Here is a 14,323-nt window from a genome sequence, read left to right as displayed (position 1 = left end):
TTTTAATTTTGAATTGAAATGATTTAGAATTGAAAAAATACAACAAAACATAGAGTAAAAAAACAATATATTAGGTGAATATTGATAGAAATTTTGATGGTAATCAAATTATATAAATAAAAGTATTACATACTATGTATTTTGGCAGATCAAATAGGTAGGTTTATATCCATGATACATTAACAATTATTACGTACCTGTTGCTTTTAAAAACTATTTAAAAGTCACTACAATATTATAAACTTTTTTGTTTCTGTCCTCACAACAATAAAACTAATATATTATACATTTGTTTACCTTTACCTTTACCTCCAAACCACAGCTGCCATATCGGATAATTTTTGACATGTCATTTGAACATCCAATCAGAACAAAGTTATAATGCGCATGCGCCGGGCTGATAGGTTTTAACATATAAAAAAATCACCCTCTATCGCCGGTAAAGAAGTATAACTTCAAAAACTTGGGTAAGTCCATCTGAATACAGGAGGCCGTTGTACCCCCCCTGGCGACAGGACTAAAAAGTATAATAAAATTAACGATTATTCCCGAAATGGTTTATGTAGTTGGAGTGGTTACGACGCTAAATTTGATCTGGCAACGGGCAATCCGAGTTCATTAACATTCCATCCCAACATTTTTTTAAATCTATTTCGAATAGAAAAAAAAACATTCGATGGACAGTAGATCATTTGGGAGATAATGCGACAAAGGCGACTATTTATAAAGCTTAACGTGTAATCGAGAAAAATTGCATTCAACTTCATACATTTAATTTATAAAAAACTTTGAAAAATTCCTGATAGAAGAATAAAAAACCGCTAAACGCCGTAAAAATGAGTGGCGCATACAATATTCTAGCTACAAAAGATCTGATATGAATATTAGATACGTGGCGCGAAAATGTATTTTCCTTTTGATATAAAATAAAATTTTAGTTTTATTTTAAACGATTTTTCCATAATATTTGTTAAATTTGAAGTAAACGCGCCACAAAAGAGTTTCAAAATTCAAACTGTATCAAAGTTACTCTTTTGTGGCGCGTTTTACTTCAAATTTAGCAAAAATTATGGAAAAATCGTTTAAAATAAAACTAAAGTTTTATTTTTCATCAAAATGAAAATACATTTTCGCGTCACGTAATATTCATATCAGATCTTTTGTAGCTGGAATATTGTATGCGCCACTCATTTTTACGGCGATTAGCGGTTTTTATTCTTGTAAATTATATACCTTTTATAAAGGATTTTAATTAAGAGCAAACAGTAGCGATCAACAGGTAGCAACAAACGCGTTCCAAGATTGCGGCTCTAATTTTATATATTATGTCGAGATATTTGGCACACATATTCGTAATATAATAAAGAATGGAGGTACAGAGCCCAATTTCAGGAATATGTTAGTATATGGAAATTACTCTATAACTAAATAAAATATTGAAAAAATGAGCCTGTACCGCAATTAATAAAGACAAAAAATACACTTTCTTCAAATAAACTTTTTTTATCCCGTGCCTAGATTTTGTGTCACATTGGAACTACTAAAAATCGATTTTTTTATAACAAGAAATCGAACGTCAAGACTTGGCAACATTTCGCGCCTATTGTGTGTAAAAATTATTGTTTTTGATAGTATAAACGTCACTGTCAGTGTCGAATTGCCGACACACTGCTGCCTCACTTTTGAAAGTTCGCAGAACTTTCGCAATCTTGGACCGCGTTTGTTGTGTCCCCAGTGCCGGCGCTAGGGTATAAGGTGCCCGCCTGCAAAACTAGCACAGGCGCCCCCCTCCCACACACATTCTTATGGGCGCCCATATAAAAATTTTTAGGGTGGGGCCAGACGTGAAGATGTTGCACATTACATTTTCATTTTGTATACTTTGGATGACAATAAATATATAGTTTAAAGCACCCGAAAAGCTAGGGGGTGGCATGGCCTCCCTGACAGCGTGCCTGCATGGGCGCCCATGCAGATACTCGTACAACCCCAGCCTTGGGGACATTATGTGTGTTTTAATGAAACACTGAGACCCACATTTCCGAAGATCAAACCGGTCACTGACCTACCTATCTGACTAATAACCTGGAGTGGTATCTATCTGACCCCCAAGCTATAACACTACCCCACCCCATCGCAGTACATAACGATAAGGCCTGTTGCGCTTAATAAATATAATATTCTTCTTGACAACTATTTGAGGTTATGTTTATTTGTTTTTAATTAAGCGTTAAATGAAGATATTAAGACAGCGTTAAATTAAGATATTAGTATGCTGGATAACTTGTTAATAAATTATTTATTAGTTTCATATATATAATGTTGTTTCAGTTTTGACACAGTAAGTAGGTATATATAACTAGTGACAATTCTAAAATGTGAGGGCTGGTACAATCATGCAGAATTAATGATGCTTTTAGCCTAGCGCACAAGCGATCTTAAACAAGTGATAGTACTTATATCTTCGACACATGGGACGTAGGCCTATAGGTTTCATGTTATGTACCTATTTTTTATACTACTTTGAAACATCTGAAAGAGGTCACTTTTTGAAAGTATTAAAGACGTGATTTTACCGACGTGAAAAAAACGTAGATACGATTACGTTTTAAAATCGTCACAATTATGACGTCAAATCGATGAGACAAATACACGTGATTTTCAACGTCAGTACTACGTCATAGAAAGACGTCAATTGGTAATTTTTATGACGTTATCTACGTTATAAAAACGTCGTTTGGTTGCCTGGGGAATGAGGAGGCTTTGTACTGAACGTTTCCTTGGATGCCCTGGGTAATGGGACATCCTCTGTATTACTTTATGTGGTTAAACCACCTGATTTTATTGGTAGCTAGAAGAGCTATCCTCCATATTAATGACTTGATTTTGGACTTGTGTCCTAAAAATGTGTGTTCCAGGCAGCGAGGCATCGACTTAGTCGGTGTTCCCCTATCCGCAAATGTCCCCGGTAAATAAAGTTCGGTTACAGTTTTATTGGATCCATGATCTGACAGAATAACTTCATTTTAATTTTTTTAAGAAATTGGCTAAGAGAACTAAGATTGTTTTTGTCATTTCTTCTTTTTCGGCTCTTCTTCTTCGATTCGTGCCCCAGATAATTTTTTTTTAATCTATTTTTATTTAACTAAATAAAAATAAAAAGAATGTGTGTGTACTATGTACGCACGTAAGAAGATATTCTTCTATTATATAATAGGTAATTTAAACGAAGTAAATATACTTAAAAGGTTATTTGTATTTTATTTAAAAATCAAACTAACTTTCTTATCTACCACTTTCAAAAAATTTTTATTAAAACAACCAAAAATAAAAAAAAATATGAATCGCCCCGGGAATTGAACCCGCAACCTTCCAATCTCAGTGCTAACGCATTTCTAACTACTCCATCGAGGCACTAGAAATGAACATGTAAGTTTCGGATATAATTATACAACACGGCGACATATAGTGTAAAAATGTTATGCTTACATAATATTTTATTAATCCAAAAACACAAGAATTATAATAAATAATACATTCCCTAAAACCACTAATATATTCTTTTAATGACTTATTTGCACGGTTACAGATACATACATACCTATCTTGAAAGATTAGCAATGAACTACATACTGTCAGTGTGCGCAGGCGCGCGGTAAATGTACAATTTTACCCTCAATCGATTCGCCGCTAAAGAAGAATATCTTCAATAACTTTGAATCCTCAAGATTATGTTTCTGCAGTAATGTGAAACAAATATAATTTTATACTAATTGAATGCAACACTAGATTCTTTAACTGCAAAGTACAACTGACAAACTATTTTGTATTAGTATAGGTATAATCACATGAAATAATACTAAATCTAAATCTAAAAATCTCTAAACTAAACTTTATGTAAAATGTATATTTTAAATATTATGTTTTTATGGGATTAATACTCCATACCTAATACCTATTAATAAGTACATAATACTTAAATTACACTGGCATGGCGGCAAGAAAACAGTATCACAATCGTGTTTATTTAACTAGAAATCATTCATTTCCTCTCATAACTGCTGATACAAAACTTAACAACTTGCAAGAAATTTGAAGAAAATAAACAAAGCATTCTCATTTAGAGCAAAGTTGTTTGGTTGAAATATAATATCTTTGACCAATAAATTATATTATTACTACATGGTAAGAATTCTATGCATTGCATATTTTTGTATATTTTACATGGTGTGATATGCAAAACTAACAACCACTGATAAGGGTATTATGACGAATTTAAACCACATTAAAAAAAATGAATTTTTCTATTTTAGTATTTGCATAACACCAGCAGAAAAAAAGCTCATTCTGGCGCCCCCCAAACAGGGGCGCCCGCCTGCAGTGCATCCCTTGCAGGCCCGTTATCGCCGGCCCTGTTTGTTGCTACCTGTTGATCGCTACTGTGTGCTCTTAATTTTTTTTTAATTTACTTATTACAGCACTAACAATTGGCAGGCAGGAGAATCTGACAATAATGTCCTGTCAGTTTTGGAAAACTTTTGATGTTTAATTTCAAAATTCCTTCACACAAATAGATGGGATCGAATAAGGGAAGATTCGTAGATAGATCTCCAATAATTTGCCCTGTAATTATATCTACCGTTTAAAATGTATTGAAATAAAATCCACTGTATTTATTTTTGTAGGCTGGAAAGGTAACGACAGATCCGAATAATGTCGCTAATACTCTACGTCAATACACAGTCGAAGATAAAATAGATGCTCTGAAACATACTGCGAACATTTGGCATGATGAAGCTGCATTTGAACCTCCTCTAAAAGCTCCAAACTTTGTGCAAAATAGCTACATTCGACAAAACAGAGAAGTTGGTAAATTATTAACTCTTTAGAAATAATATTTGAGTTATCTACGACCTAGAAAGAATCATCAGAAAAGTTCCATATACCCATCGAGCTGTTAGTCCTGAGTTTTAAAAACCCTCTTTACTTTTCATCGCTATATCTTTATTAAATTTTCGGTTTGCAAGCTTTTAGGAACCTGTTATATAGGGTGAGGCAGATAAAGGGCCTATTAGAAATATCTCGAGAACTAAAGTAAAGAAAATTATGAAAATTGGAATATAGGGGTTTTGGGGTGTGAACTATTTAATGAAAATATTTTGGTCTCTTTGCTACTTCCGGTTATACCGGAAGTTGATTGTAACTTCGTTTTTTTAAATAGGACACCCTATATATTTTTACATTTTCGGATTCTCCTTGATTTCTTCTTTTTTAAAATATAAGTTTTTGTAATATTATACAGGGTAGGTTAAAAGATAATTACGTTTTTTTATTAATTTCGTAGCAAAATTCACACCCTGTAGAATTGTAGTAGTTTTACATCAAAATCCCTTTATATGCTCAAATGATTTTTAATATGGTCTACTATTGTTACCAATTATTAGTATCGCTCAATTTTGAATTTTAGTATACAGGGTGGGTCGAAACTCGGAATGTGTATTTTCTGTTTTCTTAAATGGAACACACCATATTTTAGTATTCTACTGAAATGGTATTTTATGGCACTTTTTAATTTCTTAAGCATTCCCTATACCCAACTGCTTTAATTTGTGCTTAATTGTTAATCGCACCAACAATCTTAACTACGTAGATATTTTGATAGCTCAACCATTATTGGCAATTTTAAGTATCAGTCTCGATTAGTATGTATTTATTTCCGAAAAATTATTTGTGATTGAATATTTCTACGGCCAACCTAATAAAATTTCAGGTATTTTGTGTTGCAATTAATGTTTGGCTTGAATCACCAATAACTCACAAATTGAAGCAGTTAGGTATAGGGATTGCTTAAAAAATTAAAAAGTATCCTAAAATAACATTTTATTGCAATACTAAAATAGAGGGTGTTCCATTTAAGAAAACTCAGAAAATACTCATTTTGAGTTTTGACCAACCCTGTATACAAAAAAGGAAAAATTTAACTATACCAATAATTCTTAACATAGTAGACTATATTAAGAATCATTTAAACATAAACAGAGTTTATTATGTCAAACTACTACAATTCTACAGGGTGTGAATTCTGCTACGAAATTAATAAAAAAACGTAATTATCTTTTAACCTGCCCTGTATAATATTACAAAAACTTATATTTTAAGAAAGAAAAAACCAAGGAGAATCCAAAAATGTAAAAATATACAGGGTGTCCCATTTAAAAAACGAAGTTGGAACCAACTTCCGGTATGACCGGAAGTAGCAAAGAGACCAAAATATTTTCATTAAATAGTTCACACCTCAAAACCCCTGTAGTCCGATTTTCATAATTTTCTTACCTTGAGTTCTCGAGATATTTCTAATAGGCCCTTTATCTGCCTCACCCTGTATTATTTTTCCCTTGGCATACAAATGTACCGGGTGTCCCAATAAGAGTGGCTCTCGCCCATATCTCAGGAACCGTTTATAATACAGCTTTGAGAAAAAAAAATATTTATAACAAAAGTTGCCTCGGGAAAAGCCTGGAAATTATTTTCATAATTGTAGGTCCACCGCTAGAGGGCGTAATTGAATATCAAAAATTAAATAATCAAAATTTTACAAAATTTACCTAATGAAAGGGCACTGGAAATGAAATCATCATATTCTTCATAAAATTCTGCGCATACTTGATTTCACAAGTTTAAGTCTAACTTTTCAAATAAGAGGTGGGGGTGAGTGGGAACCTTCTTATGAAAAAATGGCTTTAAGTCCGATTCTGCTAAATCGAATTTTGCGTACTTGGTCTTGTTGAAAAAAGCTCTTTTTTGTCAATGTAAGAGTCTTATTTTCGAAATAGCCTAATAAGTAATATGCCAGCTAGTAGGCGTTATTTTATTATTTTCTGAAATCTAGTTTTCTTTGGAAAATATTAAATACAAGTATGCATTTTTAATCCTTTATTACAAAATTAGACTAAATTAGCAACATAATACCGAAAACCTCATGTAGATACCTTTTTTCTATCTCGAGATATTTTAAGAAACGTGTAAATTTTAAATAACTGTTAATGTCACCGGTAAACGAAGTTAAGGAAAAGTAGTGTGCTATGGAAAAAACAAAGGAACATGTTCCAGATGTAAACGTATATAATTAATTAAAACAACAATAAGACAAACAACACAATAAAATATAACAAAGAAATAAAAGCAACTACATACTTACTTAGTGACGACCTAAATGTTCAAATTGTTGCCCATCATTTTCGATGCAAGCATTTACTCTTTCAAGAGTAGATTGAACAGCAGTCTCGATTTCTGCTGTCGCAATGCTTTGAATGGCGTTTCGTATTCTCTAGATTCTAGATCATATTTTCTCGAGTAGAGGGCCTAGCGGCAAAAAAAGGTCTTTAATCCGTCGCCATAAATAAAAGTCTAAAACAGTTAAATCTGTTGCTATTCAATGTACTCTTAAAAGAGTAAATGCTTGCATCCAAAATGATGGAAAACAATTTAAACATTTTAGTCTAGGCGCCAGAGGGGTCACCGTGTCATATTCAATTCTGATGGACAAACTCAACGGTTTCTTATGGATTTTTGGCTGCTGATTACGAATTTCGAGGGGGGATTTCGATCCGAGTGGTCAAAAAATTGTTATAAACAATTTAATTGTTTATAAATTGTTTATAAGGCTCTGGCTCATAAACTAAAAGATATAAAAAAAATGTTTCAAATAAAATTTGTTCCTTAATAAAAAACGAAGAAAAAACCGTTTACTAAACTTAAATCTAGCAATTAGAACTCAAAATATTGTAAAATTAGTGCACAATGCAAATTGCAAATTGCAAAATAAGTATTTTTCGATGCTTTATCGATCGTAACTCGGCTTCTACGCATGCAAATAAGTCTTAGAAGGTGTCGTTTTAAAGCTTAATTAACAGGCTTCCAAACAAAGTTTGTTAAATTACTTGATCTTCATTTGTTTTAAAGTTATACCCGTTTGAAGTTACAATTTTCTTAAAAATATTGTACATTCATTTGTTTATAAGGGTTTCATGCAAATTTGAGCTATAAACTTTAATGAACAATTATGATAGAAAAACTCAAAAGAAACAATTTGAGGTTATGGAAATGTTCATAAGTGTATTTTTGGCCAAGATGTCGATATTATAATGGCGCGCGCTATGAGGCGCAAGATCGGCTCACCGCGTAAAGGTTCACGCGCTAACTTCTCGATGCAAATTATAATTTCTATGTATACATACGTTATCTTCATTTTTCATTTTTGAAGATCCTAATAAAATGTTATCATATAATTCTTATAATTAAATCATCATACTGTACCTCGTATCACCTTTCATTCTATTTACATTGTCTTCTATTTTTTGCACTAAATGAGAAAAAAACATTAAAAACTAATATTTCAGAAGTATAACTAAAAAGTAAGTTGATATTATTTATTAATACTATTTTTACAAACATTTTCTTCATGCATCTGCAAATCTGCATAGAGATATACAGGGAATATCAGCTTTTTTACATCTGCATAAGTTCTTAGCGAAATTTTAACAGTTACATGGTGGTACAAGTCTGTTCTTGTAGGCAGTAAAACTAAAACTTTTTGAGGCTTAAGAGTCTAATTATCAGTGGCGGCTCGTGATTTTTACAATAGGGGAGGCTATACCTAACTGTAAAATATCTAGACAAATTTGCACTAGCAAAAAAATGCGCCAAAAAATGTAATTTAAGGCCCCATCTTTTGACTATTTTTTATTTACATTTCATAATATCATCCTAATTCATAATTTCATGATATCATCATTTTAAAAATAGTTAGTCTAATAGTAAAAGTTTAATACCAAAGTTTGTGTCGTTTATTTGTTAACAATTCCATCTATTTGTAAATAGATACCTATGCATATCAAAATAAATACAGATTTGAAGTTTTGCAGTCCATACATAATGAAGCTTCAACTTTTTTAAGATACTCAACTGAATTTTTTAAATTCTAAACGCGGCCTACTGCGAATTCAAAAACACGATAAATTACCGATATTTTGCTTTGAGTTAGTGATATCGAAAAAAGTTATTTGAGCAAGTTGTTCCAAATATTATTATAACCCCACATACCAAATTTCATAACAAAATTCGCACTTTTAGATTTTTCATTATTTTTAGTCAGGACCCTAAAATTCGTTGTCCCGAGACGCACCCAACCACCCAACGGAGCTGAGAAGGTACTCTGTCTCCCTTGGTATATCTCCGAGCAGCGTGTGATGGCGCCGTAGATTCCACTGTTAGGAGACCGGGTCTCCTTAAACGCCTGCTGCGCTGCACGGAGCATTAACAACGGAGAATGCTGGGCTTCTCGGCTCCGTTCGTGCATCTCGGGATAACCCAGGGTCCTGCCTACAATGTAATAAAACTGAGACGCGATCATGCGTTCTAATGCTAATGCTCCGTACGTATGGATAATTAGTGATAATATGGAATTTACACGTTGTATAATAGTGAGAGTAATTGTTGCTTTCGCGATTCATGATCAACAAAACAGTATAGTGTGTAAAAAATTTATGGGGAGGCTGAGCCTCCCTTGCCTCCTCTGACGAGCCGCCACTGCTAATTATCTATATGATATCCATATAAAGTGGATCTAGTTCTTTTGCAGCATCATCAAGGCCCGTCAATTGTGTGTATGCCGCCACATCATAAATGCTCGTTTTATATGCAATGATGATGCTGCAAAAGAACTCGATCCATTTTTATATGGATATCACATATTGGCTCATTTTCGTGCGTAGAAGCCGAGTTACGATCGATAAAGCGTCAAACAATACACACTTACTTGACTGTGAGCCAATCTTGCGCCTCATAGCGCGCTATTAAAATATCGACATCTTAGCCAAAAATAAGCTTACGAACATTTTCGTAAGCTCAAATTGTTCCTTTTGAGTTGTTTTATCATTATTGTTAATTAAAGTATAAATGTTTATAGCTCAAGTTTGCTTGAAACCTTTATAAACAAATTAATGTACAATTTTTTTAAGAAAATTATAACTTTAAACGGGTATAACTTTAAAACAAATGAAGATGAAATAATGTAACAAACTTTGTTTGGAAGCCTCTTAATTAAGCTTTAAAAGGACACCTTATAAGGCTAATTTGCATGCGTAGAAGCCGAGTTACGATCGGTTAAGCTTCGAAAAATACTTATTTTGCAATTTGCAATTTGCATTGTGCACTAATTTTACAATATCTTGAGTTCTAATTGTCGGATTTAAGTTTAGTAAACGGTTGTTTCCTCGTTTTTTATTAGGGAACAAATTTTATTTGAAACATTTTTTTATCTCTTTTAGTTTATGAGCCAGAGCCTTATAAACAATTTATAAACAATTAAATTGTTTTTAACAATTTTTTGACCACTCGGATCGAAATCCCCCCTCGAAATTCGTAATCAGCAGCCCAAAATCCATAAGAAACCGTTGAGTTTGTCCATTAGAATTGAAAATGACACGGTGACCTCTATTTGGCGCCTAGACTATTTAGGCAGTCGCTAAGAATAAGTAATTAGTAGTTGCTTTTATTTCTTTGTTATATTTTATAGTGTTGTTTGTCTTATTGTTGTTTTAATTAATTATATACGTTTACATCTGGAAAATGTTAATTTGTTTTTTCCATAGCACACTACTTTTCCTTAACCTCGTTTACCGGTGAAAGTAACAGTTATGTTTAAAATTTACACATTTCTTAAGATATGTCAAGATACAAAAAAGGTATCGACATGCGGTTTTCGGTATTATGTTGCTAATTTGGTCTAATTTTGTAATACAGGATTAAAAATGCATACTTGTATTTAATATTTTCCAAAGAAAACTAAATTTCTAAAAATAATTAAATAACGTCTCCTAGCTTGCATATTACTTATTAGGCTATTTCGAAAATAAGACACTTACATTGACGAAAAAGAGGTGTTTTCAACAAGACCAAGTATGCAAAATTCGATTTAGCAGAACCGGACTTACAGCCATTTTTTTCATAAAAATGTTCCCACTCACCCCACCTCTTACTTGCAAAGGTAAACTTAAACTTGTGAAATCAAATATGCGCAGAATTTTATGAAGAATACGATGATTGGATTTCCAGTGCCCTTTCATTAGGTAAATTTTGTAAAATTTTGATTTTTAAATTTTTGATATTCAATTACGCCCTCTAGCGGTGGACCTATAATTATGAAAATAATTTCCAGGCTTTTCCCGAGGCAACTTTTGTTATAAATATTTTTTTCTCAAGGCTGTACTATAAACGGTTCCTGAGATATGGCCGAGAGCCATTCTTGGGACACCCGGTACGTTTATTGTTATCTTTGAAATTACTAATTTTTTTTAGAAACGTTTAGGTGTAAACCAAACATTTCCGTATGACGAGCTACCGCATTTATTATATTTTGTTTTTGTGCGTTGTTTGCTATCAGGACGGTATCATCAGAGTACCTGAGGTTGTTTATGCTGGTTCCTTTAATCTTGATTTACCTTGGACCTCGTCCAATTCTCTGATTATAGATTCCGAATACAGATTAAATAAAAGCGGCGATAAGACGCAACCCTGTCGCACTCCTCATCGGATTTGTAGATATATCTTCGGATGTTGTGTGCTCTATTTCAATTGTTGCTCTTTGGTGCCAAAATAGTTCTGAGATAATTCGCAAGTCTTGTTCGTCAATTCCAGTTGTTTTTAGAATTTCGATCATTTGATGGTTAACGCAGTCAAATGTTTTCGCTAATCAATAAAACATGCATACACATCTTCGAAATAAGTGTCACTCATCTGGAACTCGCGCTTCTTGTAAATTCGTGTATGGATGATTCTGAGAAAAATTTTAAGAAAATGAGACATTAAGCTTACCTAATATTCGGTAATCATCGCATCGTGAGGAATTGGATAGTTTTGGTAATATTACGAATGTTGATTTCAGCCAGTCCTATATAGTATTTTACGTGTGTCATATATCTTATTGAATAATATTTAGGTACCTTTATCAAGTATACGCTTTTACATTCGTTGTCTGCAATTAATTTAAGTACTTCGACAGTGATATTGTCTAGACCGGTGGCTTTTCTGTCTTTCTGAGTTTTTACTGCATGAATAACCTCTTCCTTGGATATTTCTGGACCTTTTTCATTTTCATTTATTTGCTGTAATCTGTGGATGGTGTCGAACAAAGTGTACTGTCGTCAAAAAGTGTCTGAATGTAACTCTTTCCATCTCTCCAGTTTGTCTTCTGTACCTATAATTATTTAGTTATTTTATTTCTTAATATTGTTGTTTCTGTTGCTGAATCTTCTCCGGACTGCTATTTTATTCTGTATGACTCGATACAGTAGGCTTGAAATTACTTTCATAATTTCGTCTTTAATATTGTTCCCTACTCTCCTACTGATCCTTTTTCATCTTTGGTTTTAGTAATTTTATTTCTATTCTTTCCGATAATTACTTCCATTTTCGTTATTTATTTATTCTGTTATCCTGGCCATCAATATATTTGTTCCTTAAGATTTCGATCAAGTTTGTCGTGCCTTGCCTAGCCCTACCAAATCTTATTCTATCATCTGGTGTCGAGCTTCTTCGGACCTATTACCATCGAATTTTACGGGGTAAAATTACCATCGAATGGGTAATGTATTTTACCCATTTTTTAATTTTTTATTCTATATCATTTAGCGTACTGATCTACTACTTATTCCTTATTCGAGTTATTTCTTTCACTTTTGTATGTATGTTAAAGTTATCTTATTTCCTCTCATATAGGTACCTAAGTACCATTTTACTACCATAGAATTTTGTTTTATTATTACACTGAATATTTTAGATTTCATCTTTACTAAATCCACCAGTTGAAACAAGATATCAGACACTTTTACGAGACTTGCAAGAGACCACATATGACTCTTTCTGGAACAAAGAAATTGGAAAGACGAGGGATTCAGTTCCAGGGTTGCCTAAGGGAACAATTCCTACGGAGGTAACATATGGAAATCCTACAATTAAAGGTAAAAGTAAACTATAATCCTACATAGTATAGTTATAGTTGATCCAAAAGATGGCATAACCCAGACATCCAAAGTGAAAGTTATACTTCAACACCAAATTGTTCTATATGGTCCACACAATGTCCAGAAAAAAGTCACACCATTTTGAGCGTCGGGTTTGGGGGGGGAGAGGGGGAGAAATCGGTAAATTCGTAGTTTTTTAAGTTTTTCGCCAATATTTCTAAAACTATGCGGTTTAGCATGAACAACCTTCTATACAAAATTGTTCTACATTAAATTTGAAATAAAAAAGGCTCTATGCATAATCTTTCTAAAATGAATGGTTCCAAAGTTACGGAGGTAGTATAGTATAACTGGTCCAAAAAAGGCCTAACCCAAACATCCAAAGTAAAAGTTTTCCTCACACACCAAAATGTTCTATATGGTCCACATATTGTTCAGTAAAAAGTTACACCATTTTGAGCGTCCGGTTTGGGAGGGAGATGGGAGAGAAGCCGGTAAATTAGTAGTTTTTTTTACGTTTTTCGTCAATATTTCTAAAACTATGCTTTAGCGTAAACAATGTTATATACAAAAATATTCTACATGACATTTAAAACAAAAAATGTTCTATACATAATTGTTATAAAATCAACGGTTCCAGAGTTATGGAGGGTGAAAAGTCGAGGTTTTCGATACTTTTTATATTTTTTGGGCAATATTTATGATATAACTATACCAAAAACCCAGACCTCCAAAGTGAAAGTTATCCTCCAACACCAAATTGCTCTATATGGTCCACGTAATGTTCAAAAAAAGTCACACCATTTTGAGAGTCGGGTTTTGGGGGGGGAGAGGGGGGAGAAATCGGTAAATATAAAAAGTATCGAAAACCTCCACTGTTCACCCTCCGTAACTCTAGAACCGTTGATTTTATAACAATTATGTATAGAGACTTTTTTGTTTTAAATTTTATGTAGAACATTTTTCTATAGAACATTCCTTACGATAAAGCATAGTTTTAGAAATATTGACGAAAAACGTAAAAACACTACATACTAATTTACCGACTTCTCCCTCATCTCCCCCCAAACCGGACGCTCAAAATGGTGTAACTTTTTACTGAACAATATGTGGACCATATAGAACAATTTGGTGTTGAAGGAAAACTTTTACTTTGGATGTCTGGGTTAGGCCTTTTTTTGGACCAATTATACTATACTACCTCCGTAACTTTAAAACCATTCATTTTAGAAGGGTTATGCATAGGGCCTTTTTTATTTCAAATTTAATGTAGAACAATTTTGTGTAGAGGGTTGTTCATG

At 32.9% G+C, this 14,323-nt stretch overlaps 1 protein-coding gene across 1 annotated transcript in view; it reads left to right on the top strand.

Moving 5' to 3' along the window:
• The first annotated feature begins 4,484 nt into the window (after positions 1-4,484).
• The window catches only part of LOC114328339 (EF-hand domain-containing family member B-like), a 56,189-nt gene continuing 46,350 nt past the window's right edge, over positions 4,485-14,323 (top strand). The window contains exons 1-3 of the mRNA XM_050656357.1: positions 4,485-4,625; positions 4,686-4,865; positions 12,839-13,019. Coding sequence (XP_050512314.1) covers positions 4,575-4,625; positions 4,686-4,865; positions 12,839-13,019 — 412 coding nt within the window. The 5' untranslated portion in view covers positions 4,485-4,574. The remainder of the gene's footprint in view (positions 4,626-4,685; positions 4,866-12,838; positions 13,020-14,323) is intronic.

The sequence above is a fragment of the Diabrotica virgifera genome, chromosome 7 (assembly GCF_917563875.1).
Source record: "Diabrotica virgifera virgifera chromosome 7, PGI_DIABVI_V3a".
Classification (NCBI taxonomy): Eukaryota; Metazoa; Arthropoda; class Insecta; order Coleoptera; family Chrysomelidae; genus Diabrotica; species Diabrotica virgifera.
The sequence above is the reverse complement of the archived record's forward strand: the minus strand, read 5'-3'. Positions and strand labels throughout refer to the sequence as shown.